The following is a 27,161-nucleotide window of genomic DNA, read 5'->3' as shown; positions in this document are numbered from 1 at the left end:
GGACCAGATTGCCAAAAGTACGGTAAATCCAATACGTATTCTGAAAAAGTCTCTAATTTGTTGATAAACAAACACCCTTTCAGGCGGCTGGCATGCAAATTTCATTCGCTACTGCAGCCCCGTTATGGTTACAGTTTTTATCATCACCGGAAAAAAATCACATGGTCGTTCGTGAGTTAATATTTAGCATGGTTATCATATCCCACAGATAATAGATAGATACGCTCCACCGACTGGATGCAGCGCGTGTGTATCTGAGAATTTGGAGGCCAACGTCAAAACTCGTGAGGCTTGTGCATGGGCACAGCCTCTATCGGTAGACAGGTGCAAATTCGCAGGTAATTTCGCGCAGCGTCACATGCATGCCATGAATGAGGAAAGAGGAAGATAACTGGATCTATGTGGAATAAGGTGGTTTAAAATAAACCAAAAAGAAATTTGTATTTCCACAACAGAAAATGAGTTGCAAAGTTGTACTCTTATGTAATGTTTGTCTTTTCTCATTACCATTTCTGGTGTTACATCCTCACTGATCATTGCATTCATACGAAGATGCACATGCATTGGGCAGTTCCAGGAGGTCCTGGAATGATTCGGGATTCGAACCCAGATACTCCCAACATGATCTTGCTGAATAGCTGTGGATTTACCGTTTTGGCCCCCATAATGAATGTCTACAATTAGCCGCAATTACCGGCCATCAGCTAATACCGCGATGATGATGAGCTTGTTGTGTTGTTCATTAGGTTCTTCTATAGAATACGTTACGTATAGCTAATCAGAGCGTTTTTATCACCTCACGTTCACGTAACCGGCGTCGTCGGTAGATTTGGTCAGGGTGAAGTATAAATTGTTGCAATGCGCAAAAAAAAACAGATGCTTGCAAATCATCACATGATGTTAGGTTTACCTTTCGGTTATCATACCATGATTGGAATTCGCTGAAATCTATTTTTAAACTTGAATTTGGTGGTGCGGAATTGTTTGATTATTCTTGGGTAACACGGCCGGACACACCTTGATCTGATATGAAGATTTGCAATTGCACTTGAGTGGCGCCAGTCTTCATACCATATCATCATAGGTACGTATTTTTCGTGTTTTTGTTATTTACCTTTAAATCTTAGCGGATGAATTCATGAAGCTTCTACAAGTTTATGCTGATCAAAGTCTAACAGTTCATACAAATGTTAAAACTTGTCAGAAAACAAATGTCTACGAATAGACGAGGGTCTAAGATTTCCAATATTTGGCCATTACGGTAACCATTATAGTTTGATAATTGCTGAGTATGGTTATTCAATTCAGTTAATACAATGAAATCTCTCATTCGTCTATAATTTACTATCAGTTCAATCGAATCACTGATAATGGATGAATAAAGTACAACATTGCGTGCAAAACTAAGCACACTATCACAATAGCTAATACCTATTGAATTGAACAACACGACGTAGAACGATTAGACTCAAGTGCATCAAGGTACACTTTCCCAATGCCGTTATGAAGCACCACAAAATGACACTGAAAGTCGTTTGGAATTTTAGACCAGCAGTAGTCCACACAAACCATCACAACAATATATGTCCAACTCAGTCGTAACCCGTTCTTTCGCATACATGCATACCCATTATGGAGGGAAGTCGGCATGCGAACCTCGCGCCTAAGCTGATAACCTTTAGCTTCTGCCTGTAAACCAAACGGAACGTTCAATTTCCGTACCGTAGCGTGAGTAGTAGAATGCAACAAAATGTGTTTTAAATTAGCATTTAAAATGCGATCGAAAATTTGACGGTCAATGTAAGCGCAGACGATGACCTGTGCTGAGTGATACGAAGTCATAGACGCGAATTATCAGCATTGATAAATTGAACCAAGAAGCGAACCGTCACATCAATCATCGCAATGCCAATTGATAATCACACGCCCCCACATTCTACAGGCCGCGCCACATCAGACAACCCCTGCCAAGTAATACCTCCCACCATCTAATGGAGCACTTAATTCAATTGCTCTTGCACGCGCCTCCAGCTCCATGTACGGACTTATACCAGACGTGATGATACCGCGCCGCCAAAGTGACATATGATGCCCGCGGTCATATGATCAGCTCAGCTGGGGCGATTCCGAGGCTGACTGGGGGTACCCTAATTGAATCACGATCGCAACTTTCCGCTTGATCGGTGAGCGATCAAGTAGCGCTTCATCTCTGTGGTACTCAATGCGAGGGATTAGATTTCTTTATAGCATTCGGTTTTTGAGATAGTTCTATGGAATAGCATCGTATTTTCGAAATGGGGATTATTTTGAATGGTTTCGATACATCTCAATTATGGACGAAGACTCGAAGTTTAAAGATAATGGTGAAATGTTTAACAAAACTTCTTGGGAGAATTCCCAATAAATAAAATTTAAAACTTTGGAGTCAGAGGGGTCAATATGACCCCGGCGATGAAACCGAGCATAACAAACGTATTCGAGGCCAGCGAGGCAATGATGTTTTCGATCACCTGGCAATCATTTGACTCATTTGTCTATAACTCTGTTCAGAAGTCCAATATTACAATGTGGTGTTCGGATACTTGTAGATTAATGTTGTTCCTACAATTATCACCAAGGACGCCATATCCTAACTCTAATATTTACGGTGTAAGAGCACTAGTATGTACCACCAACTCATACTAAACGATCGAAAAATGAGTAGGTGGTACTAACACTTTTACGTCGTAAATATCAGAGTTAGAATATGGCGCCCTTGGTGATAATTGTAGGAAAAACACTAATCCACAAGTTTGCCGAACACCACATTGTAATATTGGGCTTCTGAACTGAGTTATAGACAAATGAGTCAAATGATTGCCAGGTGATCGAAAACATCCTTGCTGAGCGAGGTTGCGGCAGCAGTGGCGAAACTGTCCGGCTCCAAAGGGTTGCATGATGTATCAATCAGCTGTTGAATAAAAACAAGTGTTTACTGGCATTCTTGTACTCTGTATTAATGCCTTCGCTTTAAAACATTTGGGCAGTTATTATATTAGTCTCATTTTTAACAGCAAATCCGGAAAAAAAATCTCCAGAGATTTGGTATTTCCTTTTTCTTTTTCTATGTGGCTCTAAGTTCCCACTGGAACTTGTCCTGCCTCTCTTCAACTTAGTGTTCTTTGAGTACTTCCACAGATATTAATTGAAGGGCTTTCTTTGCCTGCCATAACATGAATGTGTATATTGTGAGGCAAGCATAATGATACACTATGCCCAGGGAGTCGAGAAAATATTCCCGAGCGGAACAGGAATCGAACCCACCGTCTCCGGATTGGCGATCCATAGCCTTAACCACTAGGCTAACAGGATATTTCCTTATGAATTTTTGAAAAAATTGCGTAAGAAAATTCAGGAAAAACACCTGGAGGAAGCCCTGGAAAAATTCCGAAATATATTTCTGCCGAATTTCCGTGAAAACATAACACACTTTATAGAGGATTTTTGTCTGAGAAGATTTCAGATCTTTTTGGTGTATACTGAGCCAATTTCTGTAAGGATGCCTGAAGAATTTCCTCAGGAAGTTCTTGAAGGTATTTATAAAAAAGTTTTCAATCCAGAAATTCCTGGTGAGATTGTTACTGCGTTCTTAGACTTCTCGAAAGAATTGCCATGCGATTTTATGTAAGTTATCATGACTGAATTACAAAAAGTTTTTAGCACAATAAATGTAAGAATTCCTTACCAAATTTGTGGAAAACTCCCTGAATTTTTAAAACCACCAAGGATTGCTTGCATCCTCCGTTGGAAGAATAAAATTTGTTTGTTTACATTTTCCAGATGAAAAAAAAAAATTATTCCAATAGTTGAACAGCTTTTACTGCATTCTGCAGCAATGAGATCCAACTTTGAAGTTCTACAGAGCTTTTCTAGGGTGTGAATTAATGGTTAGTTCAATAAGTGAAACCAGTGAACCAGACGAAGTGAAAATTTAACGGTTTCCTTCGTCATACGCAAAACGAGAAAAATTGTCAATTCGCAAGTGGAGTAAAATTGAAACGTGGAATTTAGCATAACTAGGGTATTGGTTCCCTTATTAAGCATGTGGCTCCCATTTTCATCCCTCGAAAAACAAAGGATTGAAGCGCTGTTTGTTTTGTTTCTTATTTTTGTATTTTTTGTTAGAAGTGAGCACCCATGAAAACAAAAAGAACGGAGTCAATCGGTGCCGCAATCGCTTGTTTTCGAATAGGATGAAAATGGGAGCAGTAATCTCAGATTGCACACATACCCTATTTGGTTTCCAGTGCTATAGAGGCTCGTTTGACAGTCTACATCTTTTTGCCTCCATCCAATGAGTTATTGGCAAAGGTAAGTTAGAATATCTGTAATTATTGGCGGTTGACGTCATTTTTATTATAACATGTGAAAAAGACCTAAGTGATTTTTGTAAACGAACATGTTTCGATCGTTGTAAGGCATGGGTTCCCAACCGGTAGTCCGCGCCCCCCTGAGGCCCGTGAAGCCCGCACAAGAAAACCGCGACTTGACCAAAAATTTGTCAAATTTTTATTCCATTCTGTTCAAATAACACATTTGAATTTGGTAATCTTGTTTTTGCGGATTATTTTCAACCCGTCACGTGCGAAAATGGTGGTTACAGTCGAAGCCAATGGTCGCTTCCACATGTAATATAAAAGAACCCTAAAAAAAGTGTCATGGTGGCAAAGAGGCTTGTTGAATTCTGCATTATAGATAACCAAGCAAGTCATTCTTGGATAAAAAAGTTTTGTATTCGATATACTCATATGCGAGAAGTAAGGTATGGAATCATTTGAGCACTTGGAATCATTTGGGCACTTGCTTGATTTTTGGGACACGTTGAGATACGTTCAATATTAATCAATGTACACAAATTCAACTCAATTGGTTTGAAATTGTCTGCATTATAGCAGCAAGAACCCAAAATAGGTCTTGCTTCTTGCCCAAATGGTTATGAACAAATTAGATATACGATTGTTTGGAGAAGCTGTTGCAAGCAGTCTCATCTATTTTTCATTCAACATAAAAACTCAATAACGACAAAAGAATTTCTTTTCTGCAACGATGTGAAAATCATAACAAAAAGGTGATAAAATTGGAAGCTTTTTCGAATGTAACTGATCTAAAAAAAAAAACAATGAGCTGATGTAATCCTTGAAAAATGTACTGAATATTCTGATCAAAAACGTGAACCAATTAAGTCGTTGCCACGAACACTAGTTTATTCATAGAGAATTTGAAGGATATGAACTTTGACCAGTAATGTTTACTCTTTTTAAGTTGCTGTGCATGATTGTCAGTTGTATCTCTCTCTCTCTCTCGTTTGTCGGGTGAAGATCACTGCGTCCAGATTTTAGAACTATTGTGATATACCCTTTCGCTGTGAGGTACGCAAGTTATCTCAGCAACATGTTTGTCACTGAGATACCTTGGTATCGACTGAACTCAAGACCATCTATTATTGATGAATAGAGATCCTGAGTTACAGTGTGTGACTCCCCCATTCTGGCGAGACTAGCTTTATGAAGCCAACCACGTTCTTGGGAGGTAAGATTGACATATGAATCCTAAGGCCCTAAAAAGGGCTTGCTGAGAACTTTGAACCTACGTTAGGTGAGTGCAGTGCAATAGCAGAGGATGTGTTCTGATGTTTTCCTCTCCTCGTCACAGAAGCAGCAATTTGAGGTTTGGATTGCTCCGATCTTTTGTAGATGGTATCTGCAGGGGCAGTATCCAGTTATTAGACCGGTGTAGATGTTGAGATCTCTTTTGTTGACACCTAATAGTTGTTGGGTTTTCTTGGGATTAATCGTTACGAGCCTTTTGGATTGGCTCGTATGGGGAAGTGCATTCCAGTTTGATGTGATTTGACTGACCATATATTTGTTCAGTTCCATTTTTACAGAGCAGTCTGAGATCCCGCAGAAGGGCTCAGGGCCAATGAACCTTTCAATAGAACCATTCTTGGCTAGCTCATCACCAATCTCGTTTCCCTCTAGACCCGTATGTCCTGGTATCCAATATAGGTAGACTCGATTGCGTATGGATAAGTTTTTCAAAGCCAGAATGCATTCACACACTAGCTTTGAGTTACAACTGTAACTATAGTTATTAAGCGACTTAAGTTTCGCTTGGCTGTCAGTGAAAATACATAGATAGATTCCGGAGCCTGTCAGATTATTCATTTTCGAACCATCTGTAAAGAAATTTAGTTGTTTACTGAAATGCGAAATAAAAACAAAAATGCTACTGAGTATTGTGCATTTCCCACTCCACTGGACCCCTTTCGCAGTTACTTTTACTGCGGGATCGTGAAAAAATTCGTTTTGCATCGAATTGTGTCTTCTGCGCACTTATTCAGCATCTTATTGAATGCAAAACAACACTTCTATTCACGATCCTGCACTTTTACTAACTGCGAAAGTGGTCCAGTGTGATGATAAATGCTCAAAACAAGAAGAAAAACGGTTTTTCGTAAACTTCAATATTTAATGGGAGGCGGCTTAAAAGTTCCTGAAATCTGGCAGATATTTTTGAACAGCTGAATTGTACCCTGCCTACTGCCTATGATCCACAAAGAAAATGCACCGACTTAATTCTCATTTGAGGAGAATGACAATGTTTGACAGGCTCGCAATACGATTGGAAGGAATAAACTATGCGGGAATTTACTGTCCATCTCGAAACAACTGGACGAACAATTTGATCCTTTTCGGTAGAACCGGTCAAAGAGATTCCTGTTTAGTATAAATGGCTTCTTTGGATATAGCATCTTTTCTGGATAGCACACAAGCGACCGTTTGTGAAATGATATTTTGTCTCACAATTTATTCAAGGGCAAAAACTTGAATCAGTTTTGGTTTACTAGGGGGGCGAGCCACTTGGGCAGTGGCCGGTATTTTGGGCACTTTTTGCTATAACTCAGTCAATTCCAATTCAATTGACTTGAAATTTTGTATTATATTGCTAGATACTATATGTATCCCATCGCGTTCAAAAAATTGTGTCAATTGGTTCACAATTGGCTGAGTTATAGCAGAAAACTGACCAAAATAGGAGCCCTGCCGAGATGGTTCCACTTCCCTACCTGCAAAGTACAAAAAAAAGTTCTGGTCAGCGTACTTCCACAGGACGGTTTTTCGACTTCTGTTCTTCAGATAAAAATCCATCATATTAAAATTTGAAGTCCATATTTCAAGGCAAAGTGATCCCTCAAAGGGCCTAAACTTGTCAAAAATTGTATAGGACTGAAAAAACATGAAATATTTTTCGGCGAAAAAAATGCGCTATTCTATTACCGTCAGTGTACCAGTAGCCGCTCATGACCCAATAGCCGCTCACTGTTGCAAAAATCAAGTTTTCATGCATAAATACCCCCTTTTCGTCGCTGATATTCTTGGACAATATAAATTAAATGAGAGCAAAGCCACTTTATGCAATATTTGCCAAATAACATAAATTTTAAAAACAAAACAAAACAACATTTTTTGAGCGGCTATTGGATCCAAAAAAGCTGTAGGAAATTTTATGTGTTCCAATTGGCGATTAAAAGTTGAGGTTATGTCGTGAAAATTTGGAAGTTTGAAAGGGAAATACCAGTTCCCCATCAGTTTAATCATTAGTTCTTTGGTAAATTTATAGATTAAATGAATTTTTCTACCCCGATCCCACATTGAATTTTATCTGAAACGACTCAATCACTAAAATACGAAATGGGATTTCACAAAACTTAACCTCACTTTAGGAGGCCAATAACCGCTCACACAAAAAATATGAGAAAATTGTAAAAACTGTCGGTTTTAGTACACAGTGTATTGAATCACTATTATACACTCCCGCTGAACAGGAAAAAATAATTGTAAAAACGTAAGAGTTGCAAAAATAATTCACTTTTCCGCAAAAGCCTATTTAAAAGATGCCATACATTTGTCCGTGAGCGGAATTAGGACCACTTTGGTCTCACACAAATTGTAATAAAATCATACTTTTATGAAAAGTTCTGCATAAGTCTTGTTTTGTATCTGATTGTACTTAGATTAAACTAACTTAAAATGCAAAAACATTACAAATTGGCTTACCAGTCATTTAACAGATGATGTTTTTCGGCAAAACTGGCCTTAGATGAGCGGAATCTGGTACCCTGATAGTATAACCGATGATTTTAGAGCCCTGAAGGACCAAAAATGTGATTAGAATTGCGATATCTCTATTCGTTTTCAAGTTATTGAGCAAAATAGGGTAGGTTTACTTTGGGATCTGGAAAAAAGGTCAATAACTCAAAACGAGTAGAGACCCAAGTAACACAGAAAACATCTTTGAAAGTTGAATTTGAAAAAGATGTTTTAGTATAGTAATATAAACGAATCTGAACACATCCTATGTTAAAATCATGTTTCAACTATGTTTGGCAATAACAAGTCACTGAAAAATCTTATCAACCAAACCACAAGTTAGAGTAACGTAAATTGAACGTTGATTGCACTAGAGTTTTGAATCATTGTCTTCCTTCAATTCAAGATGATATGTAAAACATCAGCAGGACATAGTTATAACCTTTGGGCTGAAGCATGTTAAGAATACGTTAAGTTTACGTATTAAATACGTTGGTGAATAAGTTTATCAATTCACTGCTTCTCTAAACTCACTTGAACATTATTTATGGAAAATCATTTGCACTTGAAGCTTTCCAACTAGTCTGACCCTAATATTTCATGCTTTGCGATTGTTGATTGCCTGGACTTGATATTACGTTGTCGTCCAGGCTCCAAATTTACCTAACGGGTATAAGAATATTACCTAAAAATCTAGGCGATTGCGAAAGTCGTTTTAGTCCTAATGAGTCGGCAGAGGAAAGTCACCATTGAACTTCACCTCAGTGTCAGGCCTTATATGTCATCTAAAATCAATTTGGGTACTTACGTGGCGGCTAAAACTCACTTATAAACACTTATTTTGATTCCGAAACATTAAAAATCGAAACATTTAGATTGGAGTCAGAAACTGCACTACAACTTTGTTATTGTTATACTTTTGTTCAAAACAGGTATTCAAAAACAACAATGACATCGTTGCATGCTATTTGAAAAAGGATGTTGCAAAAACGTTATTATGATGTTATTTCAATGTATTTCAGTCGATTCAAGTAGTATTCGACAAACATGTTGTTGTGATGTACAACCGATGTTATTTAAACGTAATTTTAATATTCTGGATTATTCTCTATGCCTGCTAAAAAGTTTCATACTAATATTTGTGTATATAGCCGTTTGTTCATGTACAGATTCCAATTAAAATAATATTTATCTAGCGCAGTTCAAACATTCGATGAAGTGATTTAATTTCCTTATTTATATGTAACGAATACAAGCACATCTTTTGTACAATGATTAAAAATAACATTCCTAAACTTCCAGACGGTGCTGTGACAGCGCCACCATATTGCATGTCTGAAAATTTGTTCAAAAATCTCACAAAAATCAGAGAGATGACCAAAAACTCCCTTCTTGATATCGATCTGATGAGAAGCGAATGAAAGCATTGAAGGCGAATGTGTTCATTTCACCAGAAATTTTGAATGGCACATAAAATTGAGTTATAGTGACCGAATATCGAGATGGTAAATTACAAATATTATTTTCAGACAAATATTATTTAAGGCTTGAATATTATTTTCAGCCATTACTGAATAGCACATAAATAGGTGTCACAATTATTTGCGGTTTCATTTTGCTGCCAACAAGTTCTTACGATGTTGCTGAGAACATATTCGATACTTAATGTCATGTTATAAGAATGTATTGAAAAACATCTTTTGTAACATCATAAAGATGTTTTATAAGCCGCCATTTTTTGCGCTTGTTCGGTGATATAAGTGTACGAAAATAAGTTTTTCATAGTAAGAACAAAACATAGACGATTGTATGAAGCATGTATTATATACATTATTATAACAAGTTGTGTTACTTGGGGATTACTTTATGTAATGAGGTCTGTAATATACATTCCTAAATATCGAACGGTATTTAATCCTGCTAGAATATAATCACATTGAATACAGCATATTACAGTTACAACCCCGTTCAGTTCAGATCCGTTTTCTTTTGTTCCTTGTCCCACAGCAATGTTAGTCGGTCAATCCCCTCAATTTGAATAAATACTATAATATAGAGATTAAACCTGTTCTATGAATCAGTGTGCCAACATCTCCGGTCGGTGTGTAATGAATTCACCGAGTGACCGACCGACCGGGCAACATATTGATCGCCCGACATGGGATGTCCAGTGCTTACGTAACACACTTATCGCCCCCTTAACTCGTGATCGAATTATATTTTGCATGGACATTGTACCTCTGGGCAAGAAAAATCTCTTCACCAGTCATGATCTCTTACGTGTTTAATGGACGACCCCCATCGTGTTGCCTCGGGTCTGTGAGACCTTGCTGGTAGGCAATAACCGACCCCATACGATCTCACTCTCCCTCTCGTCGACGCGCGCCGTCCGTCGTCAACGACACGATACGCGATTCTCACTGCAATTGCTTGCAAAAGGCGGCTTTGCGGTGGTGCAACACGTGCAGTTTTACGACTATCGTACTTATAGTGAATGACTTCCCAGAAATGCATTTTATCATGTTGATCTCGACTGCACTGCACTGCCCGTTGCCGTTCGGGGCAACAGCAGGCAGTCGTCCGTCTGGTCTGCTAGCTAACAGCAGTGCAAGTAACGCAAACAAAGTCAAGTTCAATGACGGACGTTGCGAATGCAGTAATGGATCCGTGTCGTCACGAATGATGCGGTAATCGTTTATATCGCGTTTGACGGTTGTCTTCCTGCAACTTGATAATCTCAATGGCTGGAGCCTTTTTTCATATGAATAAAACTGAATAAATTCTCTATACTCAAATCTCTGGAAAGATTCATGGAGATTTGCTTGAAATCTTTACATAGATTCATTAATGATTATTAAATAATAAATTTTATTCGGCTTTCTGTGAAATACGCCAACAGCTTTAATCTTTGGTTACATTACATACTGTTTTGAAATTGAAACTTTATGACTTCTGCGCCAACCTCGAGGGTACCGCGAAGCAATGCTATGCATTTTACGGTAATGATGCCACCTGTTAGACTTTTTTGAATTTCAGCAGACTCTGTTTGATTGCGACTAAAACGATCATATTTTACTCTTTTCCCATTCCAGATGTACGGTGGCATGCGTGGCATCAAGGGTCTGGTGTGCGAAACCTCGGTTCTGGACCCCGATGAGGGCATCCGATTCCGTGGACTGTCCATTCCCGAGTGCCAGAAGGTGCTCCCGAAAGCACCAGGTAAGTTCCGGACATTTCTATTCTATGGTATTGACGGGGGCGATAACAAGCAAATGAGTGATGATGGCGTTGACCGAGAAAATGTCATGAATCAGGAATTAGATATTTATTGGTAGGCAATGGACTTTTCTTTGCCAACTGGCTAAGCCACTTGAGGAAACATCGATCGTTTATAAGTAGCTGGTGTGCATTTCCGCGACGATACAGTTTCAGTAGTGAATGCCAAAAGAGGCACTACCACTATAGGTAGGAAGGTAGCTGTCCCGGTGACTTTGAAATGCACATGCACTGTCAATGCAATGGTGGGGTATAGTTGTATTTACAGCTTCGCGATACGAGTGTTGTACTTTAGTTTGTGCTAGCCTCTAGACTAGAGCCTCTGCACTGCACTGATGACGAATGTGTCCTTAGCACCGATACGAATGTTTCAATAACTGCTTGCTGGCTCTAGAGTAGTCATCATGGGTACTATTTAGTCTAGTCGTTGGGGGTTTATTTTATTGCTGCACTACCTACTAAGTAGGCGTGATGGTGCTTGAAATGGTCCTACTAAGAAGCAATGTCGCAACGATATTGGATTACTAATAACAGACAAGGTCGATTCATACTCCATTAGTGTGAGGTAATGATAATTATATTAGCGATAGCGATGCATTCAATGACAATTAGTTATACACTTTTTTGTGCAACGATTGGCTCTAAGTTTACTCTTCATACTCTTTACATAACATCTCTACCACAAACAAATCAGGCTGTTAATATGTGTTGTATTTTGGCATTCGTAAAGAAGTTTCTTTTAGGGTTTTTGAACAATTTCCTCTTAAAATTACTCCAGGAGTCCCACCGTAAAATCCATCATGAGTTTTTTTCCGGAGATTATCTAAGGGCCGATTTCTTCACCCGGGCTTAAATTTTAAACCAGGCTTAGCAAAATTTTAAGCCGGGCTTAACTTTTTTTCGATTTCTTCACCTCGGCTTAAGCACTAAACCCGGTTTAATAAAGCTACGGTTTACGTTAAGCGTGGCTTATTTTAAGCGGTGCTCTGAGGTGGCTTAGCAGAGATAAGCCAGGCTTAAGCCGCAAATTGCAGAGTTTGGGTTTCTTCACCTGATTCATGGATACATTTTTGAAACAGCAGAAAATATTTTTTATAAAACATGTACACTTGGAACGATACAATTGTAAAACGTTTGGATACGGATGGAGGTGATAATAAAGAAAATGATAATCTACAGCCAGCGCGTCGTCAATATAAAATATTCAACATCGTTTTTTTGGGACAATTAAGTTTTTACATTAGATTGAAAGCCTTAGAAAAGGCACCGTGTTGATAGTTTTGAAAATTTGTCATCCTGATTTGGAAGTCGAAAGTACATTCGCATTGAAGTTTTTATTTATTTTAATCCGATCCTTTCATAATTTAGGTCACAATAAACATATTTTTGTCTGTTATGGTTCAAGAGATATTATTTTTTAACAAACATACATAGGAAAACTCTTCCAATAACTTTTTATACACTGATTTCTTACAAAAACTTAGTTCAAAGCACGTTTAGCCCATCGAATATTCAACATTTTGACTCATAATTCTAAATATAAAAAGTTAGAGTGACTGGAAGGGAGAGGAGTGGCGTCATGTTCCAATTTTAACAGGTCTCCTGCTCGTTTGGAACGGGAATTTGTCTGGATTTGACAGATCATCGCTGTTCCAATTTTGACACTGACGCCACTCTCCCTTCCAGTTACTCTATAAAAAGTATAGGCCTTTTCAGCTGACAGGTCCGTGTATGCCACTGTTTACAACCGCCGAACAAAGGCGCAAACGCTAAACTGTCATTTTCATAGGAGAACTGTCAAAGGCCCGAAAAATCAGCTGATTTAAGACGTCAAATGAAAAGGCCCATTATTCGTGGTGTACTTCTAAACATGACTTATTTTGAATACCTAGGGTGACGCTGGATGTTATCGGCCGGTTTTTTCTTCAGGGTGGCCACTCAATTTCAGTTTAGAAATTCCCGTTTTTCCCGGTTTTCCCAGTATGATTACCAATTTTTTCCCGGATTTTCAACTCCAAATACTTGTATTACATGAAAAATTTACCATGTATAAAAAAAAAGGATGAGGGGGATTCACTTAACAGTGTAAACTGATTAAACGTCGCGATCACCAAGGCAATTTTTGATTATTTCATTCGCAAAATCATGAAACATTTCAAATAAGCAAAAAATTATGGCTTACGCAACAATTTATTCTGTTTAAAGAGTACCCATAATGTCCTTCTGGTATGCGATTAGCTTGTGAATACTAATACGTTTCCTCAACAAACCGGGTCATGTAAGGGCAATCGAAGTTAATAGTGAGTTTAAGTTTCAGTACTTACTACTATACAAATACAGTAATATATTATATGACTAATTATATTTATAAATTTCATACATAAGTTCCACTACCTAAAAATGACGCAAGTGGATTTTAAATATTTTTTTACAACTCAACTGTTTTCGGTTGTATTATGAATCATAATGCATTTGTTTGACCCACAACCAGAGTTGTCACGGCAAGAGCGATTCTGGATACCAAAACATAAAATCAACATTGTAACGCCTTTTCTGCAATGTCGATACTAGCACAAACAAACAATGAGTTTGTGATACTAGCGTTGGGTAAAATATCAACAGTCTAGGTAGTTTATCATTGATAATTTCCTTCTGCATCCGAAAAATTTACCGAGCGATTCCGCTTTTCCTACTAAATTTTCAACGGATGTTTTGTTGTTGTTACTTCATACTGCATATAACGGGCATTTCAAAATATCGGCGGCTTAAAATGACGTTTCCATTGGAAAGTCACTGGAATGACATGGGAAATTTCGTTAAGCCTGGCTTAGCTTAAGCCATCGCCTTCATTTGCTAAGCCGGTGTGAAGAAATGCAAATTTTTAAACCTGGCTTAAGAACTTGGCTTAACTTTAAGTGTGGTTTAAGATAAACCAGGCTTACGTCGTTAAGCCTTGTAGGTGAAGAAATCGGCCCTAAGAGTTCTTTTGGGATTCACATTGGAAGTTCGACCATAAATTGCACAATGAGTTTTGATTGAGACTCCTCCAGTAATTCATTCACGACTTCATTTAATAGATTACGGACATCTCACGTATTTTTCTTTATAATCTCTTATAATACCTCCAGAACTACTTTTAGGTTTACCCTAGGTTTTACGTCTAGAATTCCTTCAAGAATATTTCTGGCATTCCTCGTACAATTCTACTTGATTACTTCTTGTTGCCATGAGATGTTTTTGTTTGGAAATCTAAAATATAGATGCTGATCCCTGGTATGTCACCGGGTGCTCCTTGTGGGATTGCTTCAGCAGTTGCTCATAGGGATCATCGAGATGTTCCTTTTTGAATTCCTCTTGGAGTTTCTACGAAAACTCCTTCAGGACCAGAAAGAGGAATATCTTGTAGAATTTATTTTGGGTTTTACCAAAGACATCCTATGCAAATTTCTTCGAGAGCTCCTTTTGAGATTCAACCACATGTTCATTTTGAAATTCTTCCAAGAGTTCTTCCGGAGTTTTCTTTAAACATTCCTAGGCATATCGTTTCATTTCTTAGATCCCTCCAGAAACTCCTTCTGAGATTTCTTCAGTATGTAGTTGTTTCTACGGATTGTCTGGAAGTTCTTCCTGGGTCCATCCATAAATGACGTAGCATTTTATGGACAATTTTTGACACCCCCTCCTCCCTCGTAGCATAATCAGAGACTCCCCCTCTCCCTTAAAATACTACGTCATTAATGGACGCATGGACGGCCCTTAAGACTTCTGCAAGTATTTTTTTTTTTGGGAAAAAATATCAATCAATCAAGAGTTCGTTTAAAGAAGGTACTCTGTGAAGAATCTTAGTGGAAACATTCTTTATAGAGTTCCTTCTGGGATTGCGTACCGAAGACTGAAAGGGCGAAAAAAAAATACTTCCGACTCCGAGATACGTCCATGAATTTATTCTGGAATTCCTCCAAGAGTTCCTTGTGGGACTTCTGCAGGAGTTACATCTGGGATACCAGCAGACGTTTTTTTAATGGTTCCTACAGGAGGCCCTTATGGAATTTATCTTGTTTTTAGGTTTTATAAAGAGCTTCTGCTAGAATCGTTACTAGTTCGTACGTTAGAAATTCCTTCTGGAAATCCTTCTAAGATTGCGCCTGGATATCCTCCGGAAATCGATTAAGTGTAATGAGATTTGCACCTTTGAATTCCGCCCTCTAATGCTTATTATTTTTCAGATACGCGTATTTCGACTACCACTTGTAGTCTTTCTCAGTGTCAGTTATCCACTGAAGAACTGATCCTGAGGAAGACTACAAGTGGTAGTCAAGATACGCGTACCTATCTGTTAAAGGATAAACATTAGAGGGCGGAATTTAAAAGTACAAATCTGACTTCTCTAAGTCTAGAAGAATATTCTGCTTAGAGGGTTCGAAAAGTCGGTACGAGATCTCCGGAAGTTATACAGAAGATACTGAAAATCTTCTAGGAATTCTTTCTGGGAACTCTCCAGACCTTCCTTCCGAAAATCCCTCAGAAGTTCATTGTGTGAGCCCTTCAGAAGTTCCTTTTGAGAATTTTCCAGGAGTACATTTTGGGAACGTTTCAGTGATTTGAACATCTCCTAAGAGTTTTCTCTATAAATCCACCAAGAGTTCCTTCTAGAAGTTTTATTTTCGGGAATCCTTCAGAACTTCTTTGAGAGATTTCCCAGGAGGTCCTGGTGAGAGTTTTTCTGGAATTTATGTTAGAAATTCTCTAGGATTGCCAGTAGTTCCTTCTAGGAATACTCCATAAATTCATAGAAAAAAATCACAAAGCGCATTCGTTGAGGCATCTCTGAACTAATCCTCAGAAGAACTTCTTGCAGAAATCACTAGAAGGACTGTTTGGAGGAATCTCCGGAGGGACTTTTTGGGGGGAATCGTCCTATGAAAGTTCTGGTTGAAAACTCAGTTTCTGGAAGAATCTTCAAAGGGAATTCCTGGAGGGACCTCAAATGACATTTTAAGAGTAATTGGCGAATGTATTCCTTGAGTAATCACCAATGGGAATTTATGGATGAATCCTTAGAAGAAATTTCTAGAGGAGCTCTTGGAGGAATTAGTAGGTATATGAGTTAATAAAAATTAGAAGAAGATCCACTTTCAGGGTGAAACGTAGACGAAAATATCAGAGCAGTCGATGCGAAGCCATAAATCCTCCCAAGCCTACATAGATGTAATACTCTATCTGTTCAACATCCCTAACCCAAGGTTCTTTCCTTATCCAACAGGTGGCGCTGAACCATTGCCCGAGGGTCTGTTCTGGCTGTTGATCACCGGTGATGTCCCGACCAAGGCTCAGGTCGATGCCCTGTCCCGCGAGTGGGCCAACCGTGCTGCCCTCCCATCGCACGTCGTCACAATGTTGAACAACATGCCCACGACGTTGCACCCCATGTCGCAGCTGAGCTGCGCCGTCACTGCCCTCAACCACGAGAGCAAGTACGCCAAGGCCTACTCGGAGGGTGTGCACAAGAGCAAGTACTGGGAATACGTCTATGAGGACAGCATGGATCTGATTGCCAAACTGCCAGTCGTTGCTGCTACCATCTACCGCAACACGTACCGCGATGGCAAGGGTATCGGTGCCATCGACCCCAAGAAGGATTGGTCCGCCAACTTCACCAAGATGTTGGGCTACGAGGACGAACAGTTCACCGAGCTGATGCGCCTGTACCTGACCATCCACAGTGACCACGAGGGTGGCAACGTGTCGGCCCACACCGTGCATCTGGTTGGCTCTGCTCTGAGCGACCCATACCTGTCGTTTGCTGCCGGTATGAACGGACTGGCTGGTCCACTCCACGGTCTCGCCAACCAGGAAGTATTAGTGTGGCTGCAGAAGCTGCGCAAGGAGCTCGGCGACAATGCCAGCGAAGACAAGGTCAAGGACTTCATCTGGAAGACACTCAAATCGGGACAGGTACGGTATTCTTCAGTTTTAATTACATACAACCTACACCGCATACCCCCAGAAACTTGTCAAACTAATCCAAATCTCTGTGTATTTTAGGTCGTTCCTGGCTACGGCCATGCTGTCCTGCGTAAGACCGATCCTCGCTACACTTGCCAGCGCGAGTTTGCCCTGAAGCACCTGCCGAACGATCCCCTGTTCCAGCTGGTGTCCAACATCTACAAGGTTGTGCCCCCAATCCTGACCGAACTCGGCAAGGTCAAGAACCCATGGCCCAACGTAGATGCCCACTCCGGTGTCCTGCTGCAGTACTACGGACTGAAGGAGATGAACTACTACACCGTGCTGTTCGGCGTGTCCCGTGCCCTTGGTGTGTTGGCCTCGCTCGTTTGGGACCGCGCCCTCGGACTGCCAATCGAACGCCCGAAATCCATGTCCACCGATGGACTGATGAAGTCGGTCGGTGCCAAGTAAATCGGCTTCTTCATCAACAACCAACATCATCCTCCAGTCGAACTCAAACGCAAACCGATCCCGTTTTCTTCGAAGAAGAACCATGTAGAGAGGCCATGAACCAGCGAATTACCGCTCAAAGGAGAATGCAATACACGCAGAAAGACAGTGCTTGGCATCTCGTTCAAGAGAATGTCGCTATGCGCAGCTGGCAGAGAAAGTGAACCATTAAAAATAACCAAATCTTCAACTTATGTTCCCTCAAAAAAATCAATTTACTTGCGCCATCGTCCTTAATTTCGGGTTTTCTTGACTTTTGATACGTACGGGAAAATCGAAACCCAAACCGTCACGCATATACATTTGTAATAATTGTATGATTTTAATTAAGATGTTAAGAGCATTAGTAACTTAATTAGTGTTAGGAATACAAGCGATAAAGCGCAAAGCTTTGCTCATTTTCGGGCGTCGACCATAAAAGTCAAGGCTCCTCCCTTTCGTCTGTATTCGACACTGTAAAAATGGATCAACACCAAATATTTCACAGCGGGGGAGCCTTACTTGTGCGGAAGGCGAAAGGAAATAAAATCTTTTATTTATTGTCTATCAAGAAGCGACTAATTTAAATGATGATAAGTGAAACGAAAGCTTTCAAACTACAACGGCAAGAAAAATAGTTGAAAATACAATAAAGAAGAAGACCAAAATCAGATGAAAAACTCTTGTTGTTATTGCGTTTGTTGTAATCATCTCGGAACCCGTCATACAAAGCATACATACCTAAATGTAGTTGAAAAGTGCTACCTCATATTCATCTTATTCTCGATTTAGGGTCCTCTATACTGGTAGAATGTCTGATTAAATGATGCTCTGGCATTGACTCCCTCGCAAATCCAGTTCTGCCATATTTCCCATGAACGCCTTTTATGATTTCCACCACTTCTCGCCAAATGCTGCTTTAAATCGACTTTGGATGTTTGCGTGCAATCTTCTCCGAATATAAAAATGGAAAACACTCACCAATATCTGTTCCACACTAAACATAAATTACTAACGTTGGTGTTAAGATTCTGGCGCTGGAAAACAATTTACTGAAGCATTACAAATCATTGGTATAGGTTTGCCTTCGGTAAAACGTTATCGAGATTTGCCAATTCTTCAATAGACAAAAGTGAACTTTACAGAAGCTTTTTTTACCACCAATAATAAAAGGTTCGTGTGCTTCGTTCTTCGGCTGGCAGTCAAGCACGTGATTGTGACTTATTGCACTTTACAGCTTTTCAAAAGAGGCCCATAAAAAGAAACACAAAATATCCATCAGGGCACAGGTATAAATCAAACCCTAGAAGACAAACCAATGATAATAAACTAGTAAGTAGTACAAGCGAAATGTAACAAAATAAAACCGAAGTCAAAGTTCAATACCTTTAGTGAAATACAAACCGTACTCTAGTAGCGTACTTAAAATGCGAACCGAGAGAGGGACTCTTAGAGTGGTGGTTGGTAAGTGATGTAAACCAAAACAGACGATCCTTACGCGCGAGCATTGCTCTATTATCACTGACTTTACGCGCTAATACATTATTGATTGATTTTGCAACAATTCAAAGATATTCTTTCCAGAGTTCATACCAATAGATCCATACGTAGTAAGGTTAATTTGCCCTCAAAAATAAATGACTAACTGTTTTCTCGGTTCTTTGTGAAAGCAATATAGCAGCAGCTCTGCCGATAGCATGATGTCACAGTATGTGTTAATTCGATTGTTTTTTTTTCGATTATACGCAGCAGTAAAATAACATTATCGAAAGTGAGAATTAATTTATTGGAGTACATGCATTAAACGACGAATTTGAGAAAGAAAACCAGTTGCGCCAACTATTTTGAGATGGAAGAAAGAAAGCTTATGGAAATGTAATATTTATTACAATTTCAAATACATTTGCTACACTTTACGCTTAGTTTAGGAGGATTTGCCATCTGGTAAAGATCTGGTGGGGAATCCCTCATCGATCCTTCCGGTCCGCCTTAGTGCTTCATGCATTATGATGGCCAGGCGTTGCTCTAGTTTTTCCAGCTGTATTGTAAAGCACTAGCCGTAGTCGTTACATTCCTGTGATTGATACGTAGGTATCAATCGTCTTTTTGCAGTCAGTAGCCGGAGGCCACCTTTTTCGTCTCAGTTTGATCGCGCTACCGTCGGTTTGTTAGTGCGTCGTCATTACCCGTGTGCAGCCGGGAAGTTTCAGTGTGCAAGTACGTTTAAAGAATATGTTTGAGTTGGATTCCTCTGGTGAAATGGTGGAAAGTGCAAGTTCTTTTGAAAAAATTATCAAAATTTATGAAGAAATCTTTTAGCGTCTCAGAAGATATGCTGTGAAGAGGTTGTGTTTTTTGCGTTTGGCTGGTGCTTCTATATCATGCAGTGCTGAAAAATTCATTTCGTCATATCTAAATTCAAACACCTACAGCTCATTTTAGAAGCTGAACCTGAGAATATGATATATGAAAAACTTGTGCGGCTAGACCAGTTCTGCAAGAAAGTCACGGAAAAAATGATATTTTTCGAATATTTAAGGTAAATGTCACGGACCACCTTCGAAAAATGCAAATGATATTCACGGTGAATATCATTTGGCATTTTTCAAAGGTAGTCCGTGACATTTACCTTAAATATTCAAAAAATAGCCGTTTTTCCGTGACTTTCTTGCAGAACTGGTCGAGACGCACAAGTTTCCCATACATCATATTCTCAGATTCAGCTTCTAAAATGAGCTGCAGGTGATTGAATTTAGGTATGACGAAATGAAATTTTCAGCACTGATATCATGGATCTCGAGCTACAACAGTTTCGGTTGATAAAAATCAGTTTCCACCTGCGGTTTTTTTCACAATTTGTTTTTCTATTGGCTATCACATATTGCGCCAAGGCAGGTGTCGTTCATAATGTGAACTAGATGAAAAGTTCGCATGTTTTGAATAAAGAAAATCTTTTGTTCAAATATGTTAAATTTGAAAGTGTACGCACCCGGCATATGGTCTGGCGATGACAAATTGTGTGAGTTGTAGTTACTGTTTGAATATTTCTATAGTGATAGCAGTGTCGCAGCGGATTCCTGATTCAACGAATTGTAGGATCGACGTACTACAAAGCTACTCAATAAATGGGTGAGACCTTTCCAATTTACAATATATATCATCCAATATGACACATTTACATATATTTCAACCAAATTAACCATATACAATCTGGAGCGTTTGGTACGGTATGTCCACGCATCCTTCCTCCCCTGTAGATTCGAGAATTACTTCGACGAAAGAACAGTCATTCAAAACTCGAGGTACTTCAAAGAATCATCTTTGCGGCAAATACAACGCAGTAGGCCTGGTCGCTTTGACGCTTGTGTCATATATCTATGATATGCTGCAAGCCTCAATATTGACAAGAAAAGTAATCGGGCATGATCTAACCCGATTACTTTCCAGGATGCTTTCTCGTACTGGCTGCGTTTGTATTAGATTAGATTAGATACGTAGGTATCAATCGTCTTTAACAAACGAGAAAAACTTACCTCACTGATTACCTGTCTCTGAGCCAAATTTGGTATAGAGTCTTCAGTCTCCGATCAGTCGCTTTATATTTGATAGAGACTTAATTCCAATGGATAAACAGTCGCTATCCAAATGAGGAAATGATATTTCGTGTAAGATACCACAATTCAAGAGAGGTGCGGTATAGTTCATGGAAGAAATTTTCTACAGGTTTATTCCGGATCTCTGTTTAGAGATTGCTCTTTTATTGAATGTTTTCAATACTGTCTGCTGTAGATACGGTAATTGCAATAGCTTGCATTATTATTAAGCCCAGTTTCGCGTTTAAGGGCGAACGGGACTGCGATCGAAGTAAAACGGTTTCTTTGGCGATTCAGGCAAGGAATTTCCCATGCATCAATACAGTGTCGATTCCCTAACCTCAAACCTACCTATTCAACGAACGTAAATTCTTGAATTTTGTCATCAAATTAGCTTGTAATTTGTAGAAAATGGCGAGAATTGTCATTTCCGTCCATTTTCTATTTGAAGCTGATCCTGAAATCATTGCAAATAATTTATTTATTTAAATTATTTAAGTTTTAGAGTAGTTGAACAGGTAAAAAGTGAGGTTACGAGACGCCACTGCATCAAGATAGGCCGAAAAAATCTTTCTGAACTGCAAACAGCCCAATATGTTGTAACAGGGGATGTCCAAAATGTTTGGGATAGGCAACTTTTTTTTCTCTCACAAAAAAGTTCAACATGGTGTATCTTTTCATAGAGTGCATCAAATATTCTCAAATTTTGACTGTTTGTCAACCTAATATATGTGCATCATTGGTACAAATTTCAGCTCGATTGGTTAATCTTTCGCGAAGTTATAACCGTTCTGGTAAAACACTATTTTTTAGACCACTAATTTTTGAGCTGTCATATCTCGGAGACCAGTGAACTGAATAGAATGAAATTTTGAACTTTTATCCACAATATATTGATGCTTGAAAATCATTTAAAACATGGATACTTTTTAAACGTTGAAAAAGGTCTAATGGATTGACACTTTTTGGATCTTTTTCGAAAAAATGCATTTTTTTACATCAATGTCATAAAATTTTATTTTTGATATCCAAAGATTTTCTACTTCTGTTCATAAGATATCTATAAAAGATATATTAGAGCCTATTTGTATTAAAGGAAGAACACATTTAGTAATTTTCGTGCAGTATAGTAAATTTGACTCATTTCCCTCTAAATGGGTGAAAATGTCAAACCATCATAACTTTTTTCAAAGTTTAAAAAGTATCTATGTTCTGATGAACTTTCAAGCACTATTATATTGTTGATAATCGCTCAAAATTTCATTCAATTCGGTTCACTGGTCTCCGAGATATGACAGTTCAAAAATTGATAGTCTTAAAAATAGTGTTTTACCAGATCGTTTATAACTTCGCGAAAGATTAACCAATCGAACTCAAATTTGTACCACTGATGCACATATAATAGGTTAATAAACAGTCAAAATTTGAGAATATTTGATGCACTCTATGAAAAGTTACACTATGTTGAACTTTTTTGTGAGAGAAAAAAAGTTGCCTATCCCAAACATTTTGGCCACCCCCTGTAGGTACTTAGGTAGTTGGGCGAGACGTTAATTGTTAGAAAAGTAGATATCAATGTTAACTCTCTAATACCCAAATTTTTGATTTTGATCTAAATATCATTTTTCGTCATCTAAAATCGATTTAAATATGTTTTGGAAGATGAATCTTTTTAATTCTCGATTTCGTGAATTTCAGTTTTTGATTTTTCTTATTTTTATTTTTGAACATCCCCACACTTTTATATTTTCCTGGAAGCTTAATTGGGGTACAGATTTTTTGAGATGAAAACATTTTGAGATTTTATGATTATTGAGCATGAGCATGAGCATGAGCATAGATGACCGCACAATTCGTAGTTGCTACTCCGTGATTGACCAGAACAATCGAAATTGCACAAGGAACCAATGAATAGGGCTTAGGACTAGCTTACTACATTAATGACCCGATTTTGTCAGTCCCTTTTCAGAACACATTTTCAGCTCTTCTCAAACACCTGAACGGTTTTTCAAACTTTTTATCCTTCTACGTTCTGCATTTAAGCTGTAGTTTGACGATAAGCATGAATGAATTGGTTGAAGTTTAACTGTAAGAAAACGAGAGCAAAAAGTTTGTCGCAAAATTGGGCTGACAAAATCGGGTCCTTACTGTATTCTCAATGTACACAGGTCGAGAGCTCTCAACTTTAATAGGGTCAATAACGGCGCCGGCCACGTCCTTACGGTCATCGAGGATGGGAGGGAATGTTAGTAAGACAAACGTTGTTATAAAGACCGCGAATCGCTGCATCTCCACGTTTGTCTCAGGAAGGATTTTTTTGTTAGTAGGGTAAGGTACATTGTCAGTCCGGGAGTCACCTATGGTTGGTGATATGATTTGACAATGGATCAATATACACAAGCCGCCGTTTACAACCGACCACTTTTCGACGCAAAAACTAGCCAAAATGAAAATTCTATCGCGCGTCTCCACTCCACTAGGGAGCAGAAACCTTTAGTCTATTCCACACAGAAATACACTGAACGCGACTGACTTGTCGGCGCCCGGATTTTTTTTCGATCGGCGAGCCCGAACTAACACTTTTCACTCTTTTGTGTAAATGCAAAAAATGAAAGAAAATATTTATTATCAACTAAAAGTGTATTGGGAACTAGCGCGACGGGAAGCAAAAATTTCGGAACCGACTCGATCCACGACCACGACGCGTCCACCGCACACTCACCGCCGTCGAAATGCTCACTTCGGAATACAAAATAGAAAAGGAAAAAAAAAAATCGAACCACCGAAGCAACGCGCGCGAACTGCTGGCACCCGTACGAAATTCTATAGCACACTGATGCACGCTGGGTCCGCCGCCGTCGAAATACTCCCATTTTGAGATTTTATGATTATTGTAATTGTAATTGTAATTGTAATAAAGAGATTTTATGATTATTGTTGAAATATTTTTATTTAATTTTTTTTTCATAGAAAATTTTATTTTTCGTGTAATTTTAAGGAAAATAATTTTGGAGTGTATTCGATTTCCTTAAACTATTAAACTAGGGTAGAATGATTTGGGAAAAATTTAAAATATGTTAATTATAGCGATTCAATACAAAACAAACAATGACTTCTAAAAGGTGACTAAAACATAATTTTTTCAATGATTTTCAAAAAATGTAAATACGCTTTAAAATACACCAAAAAACATTCTGAGATATACAAAACAGTCGTAAATATCAGCCAAAAATATAAAAAAATGATTTTCCACGAAACAAAAATTACAAAAATGCTCAAACTATACCCCGTCTAAAGGCGGGGTTGGGTATTAGAGGGTTAATATGGGTAATAATATTCCATTAATATCGATTAATATTATATTAGTTCAGTATTTAATATCGATGATAAACATCAAGGTGACTGTGATTTTGTTATACACACAGACTACTGACGTATGAAGGTAAATATCAGAGGCCAAAACCTACAACCTCTTGTTAGCCCGTAGTGAACTTTGAACATCCTTGTAAATACTTCAAGCTGGTGGTCATGGATATAACATTAATTGAAATTATTTTTTGTTTCTAGTTTATTTATTAGGCTCATTGTTTAATAAAAACTTTACGGAGCTGATAATCAAGTGGGTACTAGCCTGGTACACGGTTTATATGGGAAAATATAAAAAATGGAAAAAACTCCAACGCCTGTATACTTTTTGAGTTCCATTTTGGTCCCATATTGACTGTGCAAAATTTCAGATCGATCGAAGTAACTATATTTTAGAGCCCACCATTCTTAGTTTTTCATACGATTTACTATGGGGTAAATTTACTTCTTCAAAGAAAAATCGCTTGAGATCACCCATTGATCCCTAAAAATAAAATTCTTCATGATGAACCAGACCTCCGAAGACCGCAAAGCAATGCGACACTCGTGGAAAAAGTTATTAAGCCTTACCCGATCGATAAAATGACGAGATTTTATTATTTATTGTAATTCCTTACATGTTAAACAGCGTTGGCATGCCATTCGGTTTTCAGTCAATAACATTTTCCATATGCCTTAGATCGCTTTGCGGTCCTCAGAGGGTTTGTTCCTCGTAAAATTTCCAACAGAAATCAATTATCGATACATTTTTAGGGGTTAAGGGGCAACCTGTGGCGATTTTTCTTTGAAAAAGTGATTTTCCCCATAGCAAATATCGTATGAAAACTTAAAACGGCTGGCGCTAAAATATATTTTCTCCGATCGAGCAGAAATTTTGCACAGTTGATATGGGACCAACATGGAACTCAAAAAGTGTACAGGAGTAAAATGTCTTCGTATCCCACGCTAGTGGGTACACAATTTGTTATTCTAGGAGTTCTAAATAAGCAAATCTACTAATAGTATGTCTTGCGAGCGCAGTTTTTCCGTGGCCGTGTGCTCGATCCGGAACCGGAACTGGAATGGGAAGCCGCGAATTGAGCCCGTCGCTGATTGGCCAAGTGATCTCCCATTGCTTCCTAGAGCGCTACTGCCACCGCTTCCAGATCGACTTTCTTCTTCACTGGCATTTGTCCTTCCGATTCAGTTTCAGATTCGCGCATGCCCTGCTGCACCTGATCCGCTTCTGTTGAATCCAACACCTCTTCGACGACCTCTTCTTCCAGAATTTCTATAACAGGGCTATCCGTTACGTTTGTAATTGCCCGTTCGTCAGATGCAGCGTACTTTCCCGCTACGACCCCAGCATACGAACAGGTTCCGTCTCCTTGGAATTTCTCCTGGTTTTCTCTCAAACGACGTTGTGGACAAGAATCCTTCCGATGCCCAACTGCATGGCACAGAAAGCCCGTATCCTTAAGCCCCTCATAAAATATTCGACCTTTCCTGTTTGACTCATTAATCATCGGTGGTATATCTTTGTGGATGTCGATATAAGCACCGCGTACTCCGGTAAACATATAGTCCAGGCCCAAGTTAGACGGAAATGTTTCCCTAACTATGCGTTCCACCTTACCGAAACTTCCGAGCGTGGACGCTAAAATGTCATCACTTAGCTCCGGCGGCAGGTCAAATACTCTAACGTAGTGTACGTTGGTGTCGGCTACGGTCATACGCACTACCACAGACGCCCTGCTTTGTTGGCCCTAGTACAGTTCCACATCCTGTGCCGCGCATTCATATCTCCCACTAGAAAGAAGAGTCCGTCGGTGTTGATGAGCTGGTGGATATCTCGTCTGAATTGACAGAGCGCTGCCCTCTGATTTGAGCCAGGATAGTAGACAGCTACAATGCTCATGGGTGTTGGATCTACCCTGACCATGATCCCGACTGTTTCGATTGCTTGCGCTGAAGTTTCCAGCATGGAGTAAGATATTCCTTTCGTCACCAGAATTGCCACTCCTCCCCCTCGGGTGGCTTCCGGCGATTCTCGATCTGCTCTATTACAATAGAGTAGTTTTTGTGGTACAATGAGTTGTTGAGCTGCAGCCACGTCTCCGTGATTACAGCGATGTCTAATTCGTGGGTTTGAAGAAAGTGAAAACATTCCACAGCCTTGTTACGAATGAAACGGCAGTTCCAATTCACCAATTTGAGCGATCTACGGATGTCCATTGTAGACGTATTTGATTATTAGTTCGCTGAGAGCATTACATTGCCTTGGATTGGCAATTCGAGAGACTGTGGAACAGCTCACTAGCAAGGCACATAAACTCCTAGAAGTTGTCATGCGGAATATTAGAGATAGCAGCATGAA

The 27,161-nt window shown here is 39.0% G+C and overlaps 1 protein-coding gene across 2 annotated transcripts in view; it reads left to right on the top strand.

The window, feature by feature from the left end:
• LOC109433123 (probable citrate synthase 2, mitochondrial) overlaps positions 1 to 19,672 on the top strand; it is a 35,830-nt gene extending 16,158 nt beyond the window's left edge. For both annotated transcript variants that reach the window (XM_019709522.3, XM_019709530.3), the window contains exons 4-6: positions 11,225 to 11,351; positions 16,672 to 17,363; positions 17,454 to 19,672. In XM_019709522.3, coding sequence (XP_019565067.3) covers positions 11,225 to 11,351; positions 16,672 to 17,363; positions 17,454 to 17,828 — 1,194 coding nt within the window. In that variant the 3' untranslated portion in view covers positions 17,829 to 19,672. The remainder of the gene's footprint in view (positions 1 to 11,224; positions 11,352 to 16,671; positions 17,364 to 17,453) is intronic.
• Positions 19,673 to 27,161: the final 7,489 nt, after the last annotated feature.

Source organism: Aedes albopictus, chromosome 3, assembly GCF_035046485.1.
Source record: "Aedes albopictus strain Foshan chromosome 3, AalbF5, whole genome shotgun sequence".
Classification (NCBI taxonomy): Eukaryota; Metazoa; Arthropoda; class Insecta; order Diptera; family Culicidae; genus Aedes; species Aedes albopictus.
This window is presented reverse-complemented; position numbering and strand designations above follow the sequence as displayed.